The 19,527-nt window shown below is 35.3% G+C and overlaps 1 protein-coding gene across 2 annotated transcripts; it reads left to right on the forward strand.

Annotated features, from left to right (window-relative positions):
- Nucleotide 1: 1 nt before the first annotated feature.
- On the forward strand, nucleotides 2–8,371 carry ANKRD49 (ankyrin repeat domain 49). 2 transcript variants are annotated; one of them, XM_036426262.2, is made up of 3 exons: nucleotides 2–131; nucleotides 3,935–4,289; nucleotides 5,900–8,371. In XM_036426262.2, exons 2-3 carry the CDS (start codon nucleotides 4,032–4,034, stop codon nucleotides 6,359–6,361), a joined length of 720 nt encoding a protein of 239 aa, XP_036282155.1. In that variant the 5' UTR covers nucleotides 2–131; nucleotides 3,935–4,031; the 3' UTR covers nucleotides 6,362–8,371. The 2 variants fall into 2 exon arrangements, with proteins under 2 accessions (XP_036282155.1, XP_036282157.1); XM_036426264.2 differs by lacking the exon at nucleotides 2–131 and adding an exon at nucleotides 223–245.
- The last annotated feature ends 11,156 nt before the right edge of the window (nucleotides 8,372–19,527 follow it).

Raw genomic sequence — 19,527 nt, forward strand, 5'->3', positions numbered from 1 at the left:
GGCTGGCGGGCTCCGTGAGGGCGCTTGGAAACTAGCGGCGAGGCCCCGCCCCCGCATAGGAGCCAATCCTGAGCAGCCGAGGGGACGAACCCCGGAAGCGAGGTGTGCGGCGGCGAATTCCCCTCTGTAAGGTGGGTGACCCTTCCTGGCTCTTCCTGGTCTCCTTGCGCCATCGGAGATCTCCTGGCCCCTTCGGGGCGGGTCACCTGTCGACCCCCGCCAGCCGGCCGCGTCTCGGGTTCTAGGTGGGGCTGGAGCTGTTACTCTGCTTTCGGTTGTTCCCAAGGCCGGCCGGGGGAGCGACGCCGGGCCTGTGGAGTGACCAGTCGGTGCCGGAGGGCCGGGGCTTGGTGGCCTTCCCCCTTCCTCCCATCCCCAGAGGTTCAACATTCAGACCATAGTCCTTTCGCTGTTTCCCCTTAGCGTTTGACCTCGGATTTAGCACATCCGTATTGCTTTGTGCTGACAGCAGTAGTCTAGTGCAGTTCAGAAAGAAGTGAAACTTTTCATTTAGAAAATCTGGGCTTTCGGGTTCTATTGAAGTTTCTTAATCTAGGGGCAAAGTTGTTTCCATCTATTCCAACCTCAGCTCCTTCACCTGTAAAATGGGGTTTCTGGCCCCACCTGTCATTTATGTGTCCATTAGGTTAAGAAACGCCCTGTTTAAAACAAAACAAAACACACCCCATTTCTCCCTAGTGGAATATCACCAAGGATCCTGATTGGCTTTTTAAATCCTGAACCAGGACAGTTGCCCTAAGTCTTCCCTTGATTCCAGGATAAAAGCTATACGCGAGTCTGTATTAGCATTTCATTAGTGCCTCAGATGCTTTTGATGTACTCGAGATTGCTTTCAAAAAAAATTTTTTTGGGGGGTGGGCAGCAGTACTTTTTGCACTGTAGTAATATGAGCGCTAACTCTGTATTGAACAGCAGTTAGTGAATTGTTTTAAAAATCAATTCATTGTAGACATTTTGAAAAGATCAAGTCCCCTACGCTTTATGGTAGCTTAGTGCAATATGCATTTTAGCTTTACTTCCCATTTTGTGCTTTTATTTTCCACATGACGTGAAACAACAGAAACTGAAAACTCAAAGTTGAGATTATAACCTATTGATCATATCAGATTTTTTTTTCTGTGTGCAATTATAGGATTGTAATCAACTGGAATTTTTAGGCAGTAAGTCCCTAATGAAATGTTTTAGGGTAAGACATAAAATCATTATAAATAAAAGCTTAATGTTTGTAAAGATACTTTTTTAGTGTTTCTTTTCCACTGAAGAAGTATTGGTGGCTGCTGAAAAAGCTAGTGTTTGTTAAGATTGTTTGGGGTTGTGTAAATATTTGTAAAGTGGCTAATGCCTGTACATTTAAATATGAAAAGTAATCTTAGAAATAGTTTTAACTTTTTCAAAAGGACTCTGTACAACTTCTTTTAGATCTGCTGTAGCACAGTTTGTACCTCTTAATATATTTGGGAGTTTTGTTTTTGTTTTGTTTTGTTTTGTTGCAGATGAATCCAAATGCTAAGACTTGCTTTTCTTTGACCTATAAAAGGTGCATATTTTCATTTTCTTCGTTAAGTTTAAAGTTTTGTATTATGTCAAGTTTATAGTATATGGAAAAGAAAAATCCTGAACCAGTGAGTGCATCTGGCTTTAACTGTTTAGACTAAATCCACCAAGAAAATGTTAATGTGCAATTTACTGTATCCAGAGCAGTAAATTCAAAATTTATAAAAAGAGAGACTTTATAAAAAGGAGAGGTGACCCATGAGATCTGTCCTTAAATTGATATGATAACTAGTTAATTTTGTTATTTACTGGTGTTTATTGTTTCATGGTTAAATGTATGGTCATTTTTGTGTTGCAAAGTTCGGGGAATAGTTTGAGAATGAAGAAAAAAGTGAGAACTATTAAAACATAAAGCAGCCGAGACCGGTTTGGCTCAGTGGATAGAGCGTCGTCCTGCGGACCGAAGGGTCCCGGGTTCGATTCCGGTCAAGGGCTTGTACCTTGGTTGCGGGCACATCACCAGTGGGGGTGTGCAAGAGGCAGCTGGTTGACGTTTCTAACTCTCTATCCCTCTCAATTCCTCTCTGTGTAAAATTAATAAAATATATTAAAAAAAAAACATAAAGCAATTCTGATAATGTCTCTCATAGACTGAAAGCTGGACAGACCTGTGAATTCTTTCTAAAATCATTACATTTTAAAATAAAATAACAGGCCCAGAGAAGGTACTAAACATGAGTGATAGATTTAAACTCGAGTTTAATGCTCTTTGCACTACTAATAAAATCTAATGCATTAGGACTCTATACTCTTAAACTTGTAAAATTAGAAATAAATAAGTCTTTTAGGGGTATGACTAATTCTCCAACTTCTCAAATCCATTTCAGTCAAAATCAAGTGATGGGCCCTTAATTAAATTTAATTCTACAATATTTCTTGCTGTATTTAAGTGACACATGATTGTAAATTAAATATAGTCCCTATACCTAAACTTACTATATTTTAAGAAGCCAAAACACGAAATTAGTGGTGAAATAAGACACTATATAGCACACACAAAAAAATGTAGAATTTGAGAGAGATCTAATTTGAGGAGTAAGACAGACTTAATGAAAGAATTAACATCAGAGAAGAGCCTTGAAAAGATAAGGATCCAAACAAATATAGTTGGGAGGCTAAAAATTGTATTTTTTTAAACGTATTTTTCAATTACAATTGACATACAACTTTACAGTAAGCTTCTTGAGATTACGATGTGGATCTTGTTCATGATTGAATCCTGGTACCCAGAGACAGGCATTCTATTCATATTTGTTAAATGAAGGCATGAGTGACAGCAAAATTCAGTTTCAGAACAATAAGCTAATTAAGAATTATAGTTGTGTATCAATGAATATGACTACTTTTAAAGCAATGAATTTTCCCAAGCCTGAAATTAGTTAAGTAGAAATAGAATAACTATTACAGATGTCATGATAAAGATGTCTGCACTGAAGAGTTTGGGATACATGTCCTTTGAGGGCTATTCTGTCTCTAAATTCCTGATTCTTTTAAGTAGTTTTTATTTAGTAGAAGTTTTTTGTCCTCTTATAGCATCTAGGAGCGTATTTTATTAAAATGTGTCTGGCTTGCCCTGGCCGATGTGTCTCAGTTGGAGCATAATCCTGTATGCTGAAAGGTTGCAGGCTCAATCCCCTGTCAGGGTACATACCTACGTTGCAGGTTCGATTCCTGGTTGAGCCATGTACCGGAGGCAACCAATCCATTCTCTCTCAGCTATGTTTCTTTCTCCCTCTCTCCCTCTCTTTCTTTCTCTCTCCCTCTCTCCCTCTCTCCCTCTCTCCCCCTCTCCCCTTCTCTCTTTCTTCCCAACATCAATAAGCATATCCTCGGGTGAGTATTTTTAAAATGTACCTGTCTTTATTATTTACAGTTTAGAAGCTTTAAGCATTTATCACTCTTAGCATAATACAACAGTATCTAAACCAATAGGTTCAAAATAAATACACCCATAAGTCAGAGATATTGTGGGTTTAGTTCCAAACCATCCCATTGAAGCAAATAGTAATCTTTTTGCTGGTGGAGGGTCTTACCTTCCATTTGTAAAAAATATATATATGTATATGTAAAGCATAATAAAGTGAAGTACAATAAAATGAGATATGACTGTACAGTTATAACCACTCTACAGTTATAACCACTTTTTTAGTAGAAGCAAACAATAACAAAAAAGAAATATTAGGTTATTAAATATATAGACAAATGAAATCTATCAACTCTAATATCTAGTGAATATAAAGAGTATCAATAAACACCAAAGAGTTTAGACAAGGTTTATTTGGGTGTGTTTGTAAGACATATATGATGTTGATAAAACCTCAATTGCTCTTTTCCTAATAATTTTTGTTTGTTTTTTCAGATATTGATGAATAAAATAAAGCAGACATAATTCATCTCTAAAAAGATTATTTATATGCTGGTATTTGAAATGCTTTGTGTGTAGAATAGTAGTAAAAATGGAAAAGGAGAAAGTAAATGATGATGGACAACCAGACCCAGAGAATTCCTTGGACATTTCTGAACACTTTAACCAACTTGAGTTGTTGGAAACACATGGACACCTTATCCCCACTGGTACCCAAAGTCTCTGGGTAGGGAATTCTGATGAAGAAGAGGAACAAGATGAAGAAACTGAAGAGTGGTATCAACTCCAAGAAAAAAAGATGGAAAAAGATCCAAGCAAATTGCTTCTTTGGGCTGCTGAAAAAAATCGGGTAAACAAACAGGGAAGAAACCATAATATAACAGGAAAATTTGGAGCCAGAAGACCTGACCTTGAGCCTCTATTTGATCCGTAACTCTGGGAAAATCCTACTATTTCTGAATCTCTATTTTCTTATCAGTAAAAGTGGTCATTTAATACCTGCCTCTTTTATGCAAGGTTTTGAGGATCAAATGAGGCAATGTACATGAAAGTATATGTTAAGCTACAAAAAGTCAAATTAGGTATTTGGGGGACTTTAAGGATAATTAACTATGAAGATCACAAGCAATCATCAGTATTTTTAAATCATTTATATTGTTAGAATCATCCTAAAAATAACTATTATTTAGGAAAAGGAGGATGGGAACTAACATTTATTGGATACCAACTATACCATATGCCTTATTATTTTATTAAATCCTTTCATATCCCTAAAGATAAGTAATATTCCCTTTTACAGAGTAAGAAATTGAGATTTTGCCAAAACCGGTTTGGCTCAGTGGTAGAGCATCGGTCTGTGGACTGAAAGGTCCCAGGTTCAATTCCGGTCAAGGGCATATACATTGGTTGTGGGCACATCCCCGGTAGGGGGTGTGCAAGAGGCAGCTTGTCGATGTTTCTCTCTCATTGACGTTTCTAGCTCTCTATCTCTTTCCCTTCCTCCTCTCTGTAAAATATCAATAAAATATATATTTTTTAAAATAAATTGAGATTTTCAGGAATATTAATTTGCCCAGGATCATCCAAACAGGGTAGTCTGACTTAACATTAAAAGTCTGTTCTTCCGCCCTAACCATTTTGGCTCAGTGGATAGAGCATGGACCTTCAGACTGAAGGGTCCCAGGTTTGATTCTGGTCAAGGGCATGTACCTTGGTTGTGGGCACATCCCCAGTAGGGAGTATACAGGAGGCAGCTGATTGATGTTTCTCTCTCATCGATATTTTTAACTCTATCCCTCTCCCTTTCTGTAAAAAATTAATAAAATATTTTTTAAAAGTCTGTTCTTCCCAGGCAGCTACTTTTACCTAATTTTACTAAGTTCCCTCATGTGTCTTAATAAACTAATAAGTAAAATGCCTTGCATTTTTGCATAACTTTTTAACCCAAGAGCACACTGTATTCCACCACAGGCCCATAGACCAAACTTCCTTGAAACATGTCTTAGGTTGCTTTAGTTAGAAGGAATTGAGCTGTTTAATACCATTACACTCTGATAAAGAAATTTATTTCATAAAGTTTTATATGTTATGTCATTGGTGTGCTGCTCCTCAGAAAAAAGTCAGCCTGTTGTTATGTTTTCTTTACAGGTGACATATAAAAGATTAAATACAATTATTCATCTAGGACTAAAGCTTTTATACATTTAGTTGGTCTTGGACATAAATATATGGTTTGATATTCAGGGAATCACATTCTTAGAATCAACAGTTTATGGTTAACACTAACTGGTTCATTCTTAAACCGTTGACCCTCTCCCTCCAAAAATGAAATCTTGTTTTCATTTTAAAGTCACCTGCTAACAAGTTTTTATTGAACGTCAATCACTAGACAGTTTAATTTTCTCGATTTACTGTTTTGTTTTGAGTTGGGTTTTTTAAATATCTTCTTTTTCTTTTCAGCTGTCTACCGTGCGGAGACTACTTTCGGAAAAGGCCACTCACGTGAACACCCGAGATGAAGATGAGTACACCCCTCTTCACCGAGCAGCCTACAGTGGACACTTAGAGGTTGTCCGTGAGCTAATTGCACAAGGAGCAGATGTTCATGCGGTGACTATGGATGGCTGGACACCCCTGCACAGCGCTTGTAAGTGGAATAATACTAGAGTAGCTTCTTTCCTACTTCAGCATGATGCAGATATCAATGCCCAGACAAAAGGCCTCTTGACCCCCTTACACCTTGCTGCTGGGAACAGAGACAACAAAGATATCCTAGAACTCCTCCTGATGAACCGCTACGTCAAACCCGGTCTGAGAAACAACTTGGAAGAAACTGCATTTGATATTGCCAGGAGGACAAGTACCTATCACTACCTCTTTGAAATTGTGGAAGGTTGCACAAATTCTTCACCTCAGTCTTAACGATTCTAATCATTTAGTACCAGTGCCTCCTTTCTATGAGATGTCAAAAACCCCGATAAGACAAAGTTGACATCAAAAGTCTTTACTACAAAAATTCAGTGGTACTCGTTATATCCAAGTGAATTGCCTGACCTTGATGTCAAAATGTATTTGAAAGCTGTTTGGATATATCTTTACTGGTTTCTGTGGAGTGTGTGGTTTTTATCAGAAAAATTTTAACTTATCTATACTTAAAAATTTGCCCCGAGTTGTACAGAAAACTAATGATATTTTTGGTGCTGACCCAAGGGAAATGTATTTTTAAATATCCCCATCCTGAATTTTTGTTGAATATTTAGTATAATGACATGTATTTTTATAAGGTAAAGCAACTCAGAATTCAATTTAAAAGTCTTAAGTATACTGGTGCAGTTCAGCTGTCATAGCCATTTGCTTTCATTTTAAACCATAAGAACTAACGTAGTGACTTGAATTTTCAGAAGTTAAATAAAGTCAATAACCTAGATCTTTGTGTTTTGGAACCTAGAATTTTAGGAAAGTAGTTAGCTGGGTGTTTAATCAATGATTGTTATATACTGCCTCTCCTACCACAATTCACCCAGACCTGAGGATAGTCCTACCTCACCCTGGTCCACCTATATAATCTTTATTCTATTGGTGAATTAGCATGACTTTTAGACATGCCTACAACTATACCTTGGTCCAAGAGATTGTAATATATCTGCTGCCCTGTTGGTTTTACCTGCCTATTTGGGCACTGTTCTTCTAGCTTCTCAAGTTCACAGGAAGTATTGATTTTCCAGGGTCCTCTTTTTATACAAACCATACAAAGGCCAAGTGACAAATGAAAAGGAATTCTAAGAGTGAGGGGATGATGATTATATTGGGGCTAGAACCGCACAGTGGCTCAGGCTTTTTTTTTTTTTTTTTTTTTTTTTTTTAAGTCACAGTGAGAATAGTGACAAAAGCATAAATATAAATATTAAAAAAACAAAAGTTTTGAACAACAACAAAAAAGGCATGAATTTTTTTTTTTAACTGTATATAGCACCCTTGAATCCAGAGCATATTTGTTCATCCAGCATACATTTATTAAGTGTCTGCTCTCCTGGTCTCTCCAGCAGCAGTTTCCCATTGACTACCAAGCCCTCTGTGACTATTCCTGAAGGCTTTTCTCGTATCTTCTCGACACCAGAACTAACACTAGACAAAGGGCACTAAATCAGTGGTCCCTTATTTCAATTATATTTTTTTCAATGTCAACCAAGGTCTGTCTATTTTGAGTCAGCACTTGTAACCCGATCACCCTAGAGTAAGTAACGTTGTTTCATCAAATATGTGTGGCAGTTTTTACATTAGAACAAAATTGGAGAATCTCTGAAAAGTTCAAGGTAATGTAGGACTGAATATTGTGACAAACTGGTCTCAAGAGTTAAGAGAACTTCAGTTGCTTTGTGATATCTGGCAAGGAGAGGCCTGGGTTTCAGAATATCAATATCTATGATATAAGGGTTTTGGCAGAAAGTGAGAGTTGCTTTGTATTTCATCTGACCCAATTTAGTGATACCACATGACAGACAGTATGACAGGACCCGTCCTATTTCAGTAGACTGCTAAATGAGGCTGCCTGGTTATCTGGAAGGCAAAGAGCCCATGGCTCCTTTCTTAATTGGGAGTGAGTTGCATCCATGATTTTATATAAGCTTTTCACTTAAGTACTGTATAGGGCCGAAGAAGCCACCTTTTTTCTGACCAGGAGGTGAGTTGACATGTAACTACTTCCTGGTTTTCAGGCCTCAACACTATAAACTAGTGCATGGGAATCCCTTCTATCCCTTAGGGCAGAGTTTATATCATTTGCTTCCTTTTTACTCAGTATTTACTAGACTCTTCTATCTGTAGAAGTCATTCACTAATCATGCTTTTTACTATATTACCTACCTGCACTTTGTAGTTTCAGAAGACTAAATAGCTCAGTTTGCAAACAAAATTTTCTCTTACCTTATACTTTGGGGGGGAAAAATATGCTTTTCATAACTAAGGCTTACTTAATCATGATTAACTTATGTGCCTGAAAAGGAGGTGACTTTTTGTCATTGTTTAAGGGACACATCGTAATTCATAAGCACACAGTGAAAGAAAACAGCTTTGTTATTTTTAATCTTAAATACAGTTCTCTGGAGAGTTTACTGGCCCACACACAACCTACCACAGTGATGGGATTTTGAGTCTTTAAGGATGTAAAAGCATCCATTTATTTCTATTTGTTGGCATTTATCACCATATCCACCACTATTCTAGAACATTATGATCAGAAGTAACCCAGAGACGTAGTAGCATGTACTCTGATTCATGATCAACACATACATAACCTTACCCCTGCCTGAAATGACTCTAGGAACTGGTGGAACTGGGAGGTACAAAACATGATCACTGTCACTGATTATGCCTTTACTATAATTAGCTTATTGTGGAATGCTCTAGCCCCTCTATAGGATGACCAGATGACCATTTAACCAGTGTAATATCAAGTGCTTTCTGTCTAGGAAATTTAAGATTTCTGTTTATTACATTTAGAAAACAGTAAAGAAGTATTGAGTAACTATTGATGATTTAAATTCCTGAAAATATCCCTTTGAAACCCTAAAATTTTACTTTTGGGAACCTAAGAGAAATAATCTAAATCAGAGCTAAATAATCTGAATCAGAAACATAACGTGAGCCACCTGTGTAATCTTTCTAGTAGCTGCATTAAAACAAAAACTAATTTATTAAATAATTTTGATAATACATATTATTTAATAAATCCAAATATCTCATTTCTGCTTGAGATACATATTTTAAAATTATGGAGTTATTTTACTCTTTTGGGTAATGTAAGTCTTCAAAAACAGTGTGTTTTGTGGCACATCTCAGTTCAGACTAGCCTCATTTAACTAACGGCCACTCTAATGAACAGGGTAGGTCAGATGTCTGAAACATTCCCTGGAGGCATAGCAGAATAGCTAGGAGGCGCATTAAACTCTGAGCAGACAAATCTGGGTTCAAATACAATTGCCACCTCTGTGTGACTTTGGGCAAATAAACTCTGTTTTCTCATATGCAAAATGGAAATATCTAGTTACAGTTTTGTAAGGCATAGAGCTATGATATGGATGGGGTACCTATTACATGGTAGGTTTGTAAAAAAATAATGGTATTGAGTGGTTCCTTTACCCAGCATTTCAAGCAGAAATATCCTTCCTGCTTTAAGTGTTTGGATCCTTGAATATCCCAAAGCTCTACCTTTATATTCCTATGTGTAGTTCCTCTTATGACTTTCCAGTAAAATGTGCAGCATAGAGCTTCTTTCAAGAATCCAAACACCTCCACATCTTTCAAGGTCCCTGCTAGGTGTCAACAGTATCCAACAAAAGAGAGAACTCGGGAAGTAAGCAAAATAAAGCAAAAGAATTTTAGAGATAATTACAACGACTTAAAGATACAAGGTTCTGAGAGAAAATGTATTTCCAGAATGGATCCAGAGCCTGGAAACAGAATGGCTTATTGCTCATTCTATATGCAGCTTCTCAATGCCTAGCAGATGAGTTGTTCTTTAAATTCCTATCTAATTTTCCCCCATTTCAAGATGCACTAAGCAAATGGAATAAAAATGTAAAAGGATTCATTTTTCATTGATTGCTTTAATTATCCAATTGCAACTCAGTTGGATATATCCAATTGAAACTCAGTTGGAATCATTTATCAAATGGTTCTTGCCAGGAATTTAATGACATTGACAAGACCATAACCTCCAGAGGAGCTCAGAGTAGTGGGATATGGAGGCCAGAAAAATCTGCTTAATGAAATGCATAGCTTATAAAAATCTAAGAGCTAGTTGCTACCTAATTTGTTTTCTTCCTTCTCTTTCAGTTATAATAGGTTCAGCATTTCACCTCTACTAGATATAAGTACTTGAAAATTAGGAAAACATTACTGGATTAATGTGAGTTCTTAAGAACACTGTGTCTTGTACAGTCATTAGCGTTCCCTTTTCAGATATAGCTGCCTTAAACAGAAGCAATTTTTAGCAATCAAAAAAATTAGAAAGTGAGCCTGCCATTATTTAAAAATTAGATGCCTCTCAGATTTATTCACACTCCAATTTAATAACTCACATAGAAAGCATATCCCAATTAAAGGGGTCGACTCTAGGTCAGGATGTAGCTGTGCTGCGAGAATCATACTAACAACTGATGAAAGAAACAGATCCTTGCCCCAGCTGGTGTTGCTCAGTGGATAGAGCGTCAGCCTGCGTACGGAAGGGTCCTGGGTTCGATTCCCAGTCAGGGGCATGTACCTTGGTTGCGGGTACATCCCCAGTAGGGGGCGTGCAGGAGACAGCTGATGGATGTTTCTCCCTCATTGATGTTTCTAACTTTCTATCCCTCTCCCTTTCTCTTTGTAAAAAATCAATAAAATATATATTTAAAAAAGAAAGAAAGAAACAGATTCTTAAGAGCACATTCCAAAAAAAAGTACTACAGCTCATATTTGCTTTCATGTGCTCTTGCATAGTTCTTATTTGAAGAGAGGCAAAGCTTATAAGAAGAATCAAAAGGAAGAAACATTAGGGTCCTTCTATTCCTTTTATTTTAGTCTGCACATTTAGAAAATGAGGTGGTTTTGGAATTCATCGAGAAAGGTAATCATATGTCAGGTTTTCTCACACTGTTGACATTGGAGCCAAATAGTTCTTTGTTGTGGGGCATCCTGGGCACAGCAGAATCTTTAGCAGCCTTCTTGGCTCTACTCTTAGATGCCAGGAGCACCTCCCACTCCTCCCCACTTAAGACAACCAAACAAGTCTCCAGACATTGCCAAATGTTCCCTGCTCTGTCATCAAAAATCTCTAAGGCAGGAGATTTCATTATTTGGCTAGCCTCAAAGTTGTTTTATTAGCATGCAATTAAATTTTATTTAAAGCATGTTTCCTTAGAGTCCAAATATCTATCAGTGTACACTCAAACACTAATCATTGATTCCATGTTAAGTTCTTAGTATTTTATTAATGAAATCATTTAAACATTTCAAAATTGGCTAAAACATACAATTAGAAAAAGAAAATGCTTCGATATTGAGTGTCATTTGTAAGAAAAACTCAACCCCTGCTCCTAGATTTGGCCTCTAGGAAATTTACCTTTTAGGGCGGATGAGTTTATTTTTTAGAGAAATTCTAACTCCCTGGTATTAATGGAGATGATAATCAAATTCTGATTTTTAATAGGTTACACCACTACAAATGTAAATTTTCATTGCATTGTTGAATAAAATGCTAAGTTGATATACAGGCTTTCTACTCCTAGAAGGAAAGGAATGAGCAAAGCCAGCAGACTTTGTAGGAGGAGAATGAGATGAGGAGGGAGTTAGCAGGTTCCAGGTATAAAACCACTGGAGAATTAGACAATACTCTCTTAATGTCATTACCGATGTAAAACTCTTTTTGTTTGTTATTTAAATATAAAAAATAATGTGGTGTGATTAATTTTGGCAATTAGTTTCACTTTAAAAATGAATTCCAAGATGAAATATGTAAAAATCATAGTGTAAAAAATATTCCACATTTGTTTAACAGCCTTCCCCAATCATCATTTATAAAATACTCTCCTCTGATCTTATTTATAAAAGTTCTTATATATCCAAGATGTGCTATACTGACCCACTGTGATACTATTAACAGCTAACAATTGAGTGCTTACTGTGTACCAACTGTGTTGTAAGTGCTCACATGTTATCTCAGGAGCCACACAATAACCCGTGAGATAGATGACATGATAGAAATGAGGAAGCTGGGCTTATTGGAGGCTAAGTAAATTGCCTGTGTTCATAAAGTAAGTTTTCAGAAAGCTCACGTTTAAATATTATAGCTTTTCATCAGTGGGGTTCTTGAATGTTAATATCCATGTATCACTGGTTAGTCTATCAAATAATCATAACAAAGATTCCATTTTCTTTATTACTGTTTTGATGTAATGGTAGTGTTTAAGACGTAAAAATTACCATTATTAAAAGCAAATTGCATTTTATGGCATAAAATATAAATATACAAAAGTTTCATTAAATCATAAGTGCCAGAGCAATTTTTTAAAAAGAATAATAAAGTTGGGGAATTTATAGCACCTGGTTTCAAAACTCATCGTGAAGCAGCAGTTTTAAGACAGTGTGACTAGACACATATAGGTCAACAGGAGAGAGTCTAGAAATAGATCCAGATATGAATGATCAGTTAAAGTTTGACAAAGCATCTAAGGATTTCAATGAGAAACTCCCTTAAAGAAATAGTGCTGGAACACCTGAATATCTACTTGGGGAAAAATTAATTCATTTATAGACCCCAGAGCTGTAGTTGCCTGGTGACAGGGACCAGAAGTTGGACTGGAGAAGGGCGGGAAAAATTTTGGGAAGTGGTGGGAATGTTCTGTATCTTCATTGCAGGTGTATACAACTGCCCAAATTATTAAATTCTATACTTAAATGGAATTAAGTTTCTGTACATTATGTTATTCTTCAGTAAAGTAGATTTTTAAAAGTAGCTATCCAGCAATGACTAATTTCATCCTTTTGTTCTTTTCCATAGCAAGTAGGGACTGATGAGGATCTCTCCGTCAGATTTTAGGAGTATATCTTCCTCAGGGGCTGCAGAGTCCTGTGAATTATAAAAAAGGAAGAAGAAAAAAAAAGAATTCACTAATTCACTGGAATTTTAAAATCCCAAGCAAAAAGCCCTTTGTAATTGGAAGAAACAATTTATCCATTAAATGGTAAAGTAGGAAACAAACTAATTTAAAATAGTCTGTTTGGCAATACTCCAACAAATTTGAAAAGGTGGCTTAATTATTATAAGAAAGATTTTGTTGACTTTAAAATAATTTGGATCAGGCTGAGACCGGTTTGGCTCAATGGATAGAGCGTCGGCTTGGGGACTGAAGGGTCCCGGGTTCGATTCCGGTCAAGGGCATGTACCTTGGTTGCGGGCATATCCCCGGTGGGAGGTATGCAAGAGGCAGCTGATCGATGACTCTCTCTCATCAATGTTTCTAACTCTATCTCTCTCTCTTCCTCTCTGTACAAAATCAATAAAATATATATTAAAAAAATAATAATAATAATTTGGATCAGGAATGTTAGAATCTAGGATACCAAAGTGATTCTAGCATCTTTTCTGGAGGTAAAACAATAGAATTAACCATCCATTGTTATTTAGTTGCCCTGTTATTAAGCAGAAAAAAAGACTGAAATAACTTCTGGAGATGTGTTCAAAATTTATAAAATTAAACACAAACTGTAAAAATTAATCCACCTAGTTTTAACTAATGTGCCAATAAGTAATAAGTATATAGAACCGATACAATTTATAACTTATTACAATAAAATTTTAGTCTTTGGTTTTGCCTCCATCTATTGGCCATATTAATATTTTACATTTAATTAAAATGAAAATAGGATAAGCCATTCTGATGTTTTTGCTGTTCATTTTTTATTTATTTTGACAAAAAAAGTAAAATTGTAACCACATTTTTTAGATAAAACAGTACAATTTATACTTATTTTTATCAATAATTTGTTCCTAAAAAGATTTCAGGTGGTGTATAATTGAAACACATAATAATTGGAAATAGAAAATCAAAACATATTTAGAAGGAGAAAGAAGGAAATAAGCCATCTAAAATAATATAATTATTGCAATTAACTATTAACTTATCTCCAAGCTTTTTGATATTGGATACAAAAATAATAATAATTGCATAATTCCTTTTTATTTGATCAAAGTAAACAATTTTTTAGAAGTAAAACTTTCAGACTAATTTTTTAACTAAAATACTTTGTAAGTACATTTTGTTGATTTTTGAAGGGCCTTTGAATTCTTTTCAGTCTGGGGCTTTTTGTTGTTAATTCTCTCCTGGGGATATTTTTCCATTGATCTTTTAGAAATAGTGGAAAAAAGAGGGAAAGACAGACAGAAACATACACTTGAGAGAAACACATCAATTGGCTGCCTCCTGCAAGCACCCTGACCAGGGCTCAGGCTAGGGAGGAGCCAACGTACAGCCCTTGACCAGAATGGAACTTGGGACCCTTTGGTTTGCAGGTCAACGCTCTATCCACTGAGCCAGACTGACTAGGGCCAGTTTGAGGCTTTTATGAATAGTGCTGGTATGAACATTCTAGAATATGGTTTTGATGTGCACATTATACACTTCTGTATATACCTAGTGTTAGGACTGTTAGTCCAAAGAATATATTTATATTCAGTTTTAGTAAAAACTGTCAAAACAGTTCTCCAAAGTGTTAACCAATTTATACTCTTAGCTGCAATGAGAGTTTCAATTGTCCATATCCTCCCAATCCTTCTTACTGCCACCTTGTGTGTGTGGTTTCTTTAAATGGCCATTCTAATAGTCATGTAGTAATATATCATTGTACATTTAATTCTCAGTTTCCTGGTGACTAATTATGTGGAGCAAGGTTTTCACGTGCTGATTGGCCATCTGCATCTCTTTTGTGAAGTGCTTGTTCATCTTTATCCATTTTCTTATTGGATTGTGTGCCCTTGTTGATTTTTATAACCAATTCTTTTTGTTTTATTTATTTATTTTAATAGATTTTTATTGCTTTCAGCGAGGAAGGGAGAAGGATAGAGAGATAGAAACATAATGAGAGAGAATCATTGATTGGCTGCCTCCTGCACAGTCCCTACTGGGGAGGATAGAGCCGGCGACCCTGGCCTGTGCTCTTGGCTAAAATCAAATCTGGGACCCTTCAGTCTGCAGGTCAACCCTCTATCTACTGAGCCAAACCAGCTAGGGCACCAATTCTTTATATAATCTGGATACTGGTCATTTGTTGGAAATAGGGATTGCAGAAATGTTCTTCCAATCTGTGGCTTGCCTTTTTATTTTCTTAATGGTAATTTTGATGAAGAGAATATCCTAATTTTAATGACCTCTTGATTATCAGTTTTCATTATGGTTAGTGCTTTCTGTTTTCTACTAAAGAAATGCTTGCCTATCCCAAGATCATGAACATAGTGTCTTCTAGTTTTAGCGTTTTACCTTTAGTGTAATAATTCATTTTGAGTTTATGTTTGTGTTTTATGTCTGATAGGAGTCAAGATTATTTTTTCTCAAAATAATAGCCAGCTTATCCAATACCACCTATGAAAAAGACCATCCCCTCTTCCTGTCCCCCCACTACATTGCAGTGACAACTTTATTATATATCTGGTGATCGTACTTGGTTTGGTCTGTTTCTACTTTGTTCCATACCTAAGTTTTAATACTATAGCTTGACAGTAAGTCGTGGTATCTGGGAGTGTAACTATCGATATTTCAACTTTGTTTTTATTCTTTAATGTTTTTTTTGCCATTCTTGGACCTTTGCATTGACTTGTGCTTTTCAATTTTAGAATTCCCTTGTCAATTTCTATTTATAAAATAATCCTGCTGAGATTTAGATTAGAGTTATAGATCAATTTGAAAACAACTAACAATGTTTCAATTCTTGAAAATAATATATTTCTCCATTTACTTAGGTATTCATTAAATTTTCTTGATAATATTTAGAGCACTTGGGTACAGCTCTTTTGTTTTTCTTATATTTATTCTTATGTGTTTGGTGACTTTTGATACTATAATAAATATGTTGTTTTTTATATTCTACTTTCTATTTATTTGTATTTTTTTTCTTTGTGACTATGTATCCAGTGACCTTAGTAAATGTATTCTACTAGCTTGTCTATACATTCTTGTGAATTTTCTATGTGCACAACCATGTTGACTGGTGGAAAAAAAAAAAAAAAAGCTTCATTTCTTCCTTTTAAAAAATTTTGATGTAATAAATTGCATTGCTTGATTTTCAAATGTTTAACTAACTGTGCATTTTTAGAATAATCACAACTTTATTATAATGTGTTATCCTCTTTTAACATGCTGGGTTATATTTGCTAATATCTAATTTAATATTTGAATCAGTCTTCATGAGGGAGATTTACATATACTTTTACTATTTGTCGTGTTCTTTCAGATTTTGAAATGAAGATGAGTTGGGAAGAGTTGACATTTTTAATTCTTGGAATAGTTTGAATAGGATTAGTGTTATAATATTTGTAAATGTTTGGAAGAATTCAATAGTGAGGCTTTACGTTTTCTTTGTGGAATAGGTTTTAATCTTGAATTCAATATATTTAATAGTTATATTTCTATGTTTACTTCTATTAAAGTGATATTTCTTCTTCTGTCCATTTTTAAAAGTTGTGTTTTTTAAGTGAATTGTCCACTTCATCAAAATTGTCAGATTTACTAGCATCAAATTATTCATAACATTATCTTGTAAATGTCTATAAGCCATTAAGGAGTCATTCAAAGAATACTAGTATATATTAAACGAACAAACAATGCAGAAAAAAGCGGAGCTTAAGCGATACAGACACACCTGCTCTGTGTGCAGGAAATCCCTTGGGTACTGTGAACAGTTTCTGTAGGCTTCTTTCAGCTCCAAAGTTTTATGACTGTGATGTTCAACCAGCAGACAGAAATCTAGGATTGGAGTCAGGATAAAGATAGAATCTGGAGATATTTAAAAGGTATAGCACCTTAAGGTGATAATAAAAGTGTTGGAATTGAGTGAATAAGTAAAAGGAGAAAAAAGGAAATTTGGAGAAATGTCTACATTGATGAGGTTCAAATTCTAAAAATAATGATGACAGCAAGGGAGACATTACCACTATGGAGGTAACTGGATCGTCAGGAAAATGCAGTTTTGAAAACCAAGAGGAAAACCAACGAATCAATATCCAAATAGAGTTATTTGCTCACCCATACTTATCAAAGCCTTATTCAGAATAGCCAACAGGTGGAAGCAACCCAAATGTCCACAAATAGATGAATGAATAAAGAAAATTTAGTATATACATAAAATGAAATATTATTAAGCCTTTCAAGAAAAATGGGGTATAAATCTGTCAAATGTTATTGGAGAGGCCAAGAGATATGAGAAATCATGGCTTGATTTGGAAATTAGTAGGTGATCAGTGACCTTCAAAAGACTAAATTTAGTAACATGATGAGATTGGAAACAAACTGTGGGAAATGCAAAAGTGGAGACCAAATTTAAATATTCTTGTTAAGAAAATAGGACACAAAGGAAAAGAAGTATTAGGCTTGGGATATTTAGCATAGCAAGGATTTTGTATATTTTTTTCTAGGAAAAAAAATAAATATACAGAAAATAACATCGAAATCTAGAGGAGATTCAAGTTTAAGGGGAAAATACAGAATGGGACAAAATAATTGCAAATCAATTATCTGATAAGGGGTCAATATACAAATAGAGTTATTTGCTCACCCACACTTATCAAACCCTTATTCAAAATAGCCAACAGGTGGAAGCAACCCAAAAGTCCATTAATAGGTGAATGAATAAAGAAGATGTAGTATATACATAAAATGAAATATTATTTAGCCTTTAAAAAGAAAATGCTGTCACATGCTAAGAAAGGGATGATTCTTGAGGGCACTGTGCTAAATGAAATAAGCCAGTTCACAATAAGGTAAATATCGCATGACTTTACTCATATGAGATCTAAAGTATTCAAACTCATAGAAACAAAGTAGAATGGGTTGTTGGTGGGGCTGGGAGAAAGGGGAAATTGGGAGTTGGTCTTCAGTAGGTATAAAGTTTCTATTTTGCAAGATGAAAAAGTTCTAGAGAGCTGTTACACAACAATGTAAATATATTTATCACTTAAACTATTAGTTACATTAAAAAAAAGATAATTTCAGCCAAAACCAGTTTGGCTCAATGGACAGAGCGTCGGCTTGGGGACTGAAGGGACCCGGGTTCAATTCCTGTCGAGGGCATGTACCTTGGTTGCGGGCATATCCCCAGTAGGGGGTGTGCAAGAGGCAGCTGATTGATGACTCTCTCTCATCGATGTTTCTAACTCGCTCTCTCCCTTTCTCTCTGTACAAAATCAATAAAGTATAAATTTAAAAATTAAAAAAAAAGATAATTTCAAATGTTTGTGATTCTCAAAATGCCCTAAATGGCCTTATTAAATTTACAAGTAAATGTTATAAACAGATTTATAAAATATTTAAAAACATAATTGTTTAAACAGAAGTATTCATTTTTATAGAGTTTATAACATAGCTAAAAGTAAAATGTATGCCAATAAGTATATAGGATATATATATATATATATATATATATATATATATATATATATATATAATGGCTGGGAGGAGAGAAATGGAAGTTCCTAAAACTGTACCTAAAGTGGTATATCTCTTGAAGGTGGCCTGTGAAAAGTTAAAGATGTATACTATAAACACTAAAGCAACCACTAACATAATACACAAAGAAGGTAATCTTCATGATAAAAACACTCAGCCGACTAGGATAGAAGTGAACTTCCTTAACCCAATTAAGGACATCTGTAAAACTCAAAACTAACATCCTAACTTAGTGGCAAATGTTTTTTCTCTGAGATCAAGGACAAGACAAAGTTGTTGACTCTCACCACTCCTATTAAACATTGTACTGGAAATTCTTGCCAGTGCAATTAGGTAAGAAAATAAAAGGCATGGAAAAGAAGTAAAAGCACTTCTCTTTGTAGATAATATAATCTTATATATAGAAAATAATAAGGAATCCATTGAAAAAACTAGAACTAATAAATGCACTCAGCAATGTTTCAGAATACAAGATCAATCTATTAGGTCTAGTAATAATTAATGTCGTTTTCTAATACTTTTTTAAATCGAATTTATTTAAACAATACAACAAAATTTAATCAACAATATAGTTGCCGTTGTTTTCTACTACTTGTGCCCAATGCTCAGGAAGCATTTTAATCCCTCTGTTGTAAAATTCTTGTGATTTTGATGCAAAAAATTCGGTCAATGCATTTTTGAGGCATTCTTCATTATTAAATTTTTTTCCAAGAAGAAAGTTTTGCAAAGAACGAAACAAATGGTAATCGGAAGGGGCAATATCAGGAGAATATGCAGGTTGAGGGAGAACTTCCCATTCCAACTGGTGCAGTTTTTCAGCAGTGATTCTTGCAGTATGCGGTCGTGCGTTATCATGGTGAAGAATTACGCCCTTCCGATTAATCAGCGCGGGTT

The sequence above is a fragment of the Pipistrellus kuhlii genome, unplaced genomic scaffold (genome assembly GCF_014108245.1).
Source record: "Pipistrellus kuhlii isolate mPipKuh1 unplaced genomic scaffold, mPipKuh1.p scaffold_m20_p_9, whole genome shotgun sequence".
NCBI lineage: Eukaryota > Metazoa > Chordata > Mammalia > Chiroptera > Vespertilionidae > Pipistrellus > Pipistrellus kuhlii.

Bases quoted from the DNA above. Each gene is read 5' to 3' on its own strand.
- ANKRD49 (XM_036426262.2), top strand. From the start codon at position 4,032: ATGGAAAAGGAGAAAGTAAATGATGATGGACAACCAGACCCAGAGAAT. The intron at 4,290-5,899 runs GTAAACAAACAG...TTTTCTTTTCAG, and splicing joins GGGCTGCTGAAAAAAATCGG to CTGTCTACCGTGCGGAGACT.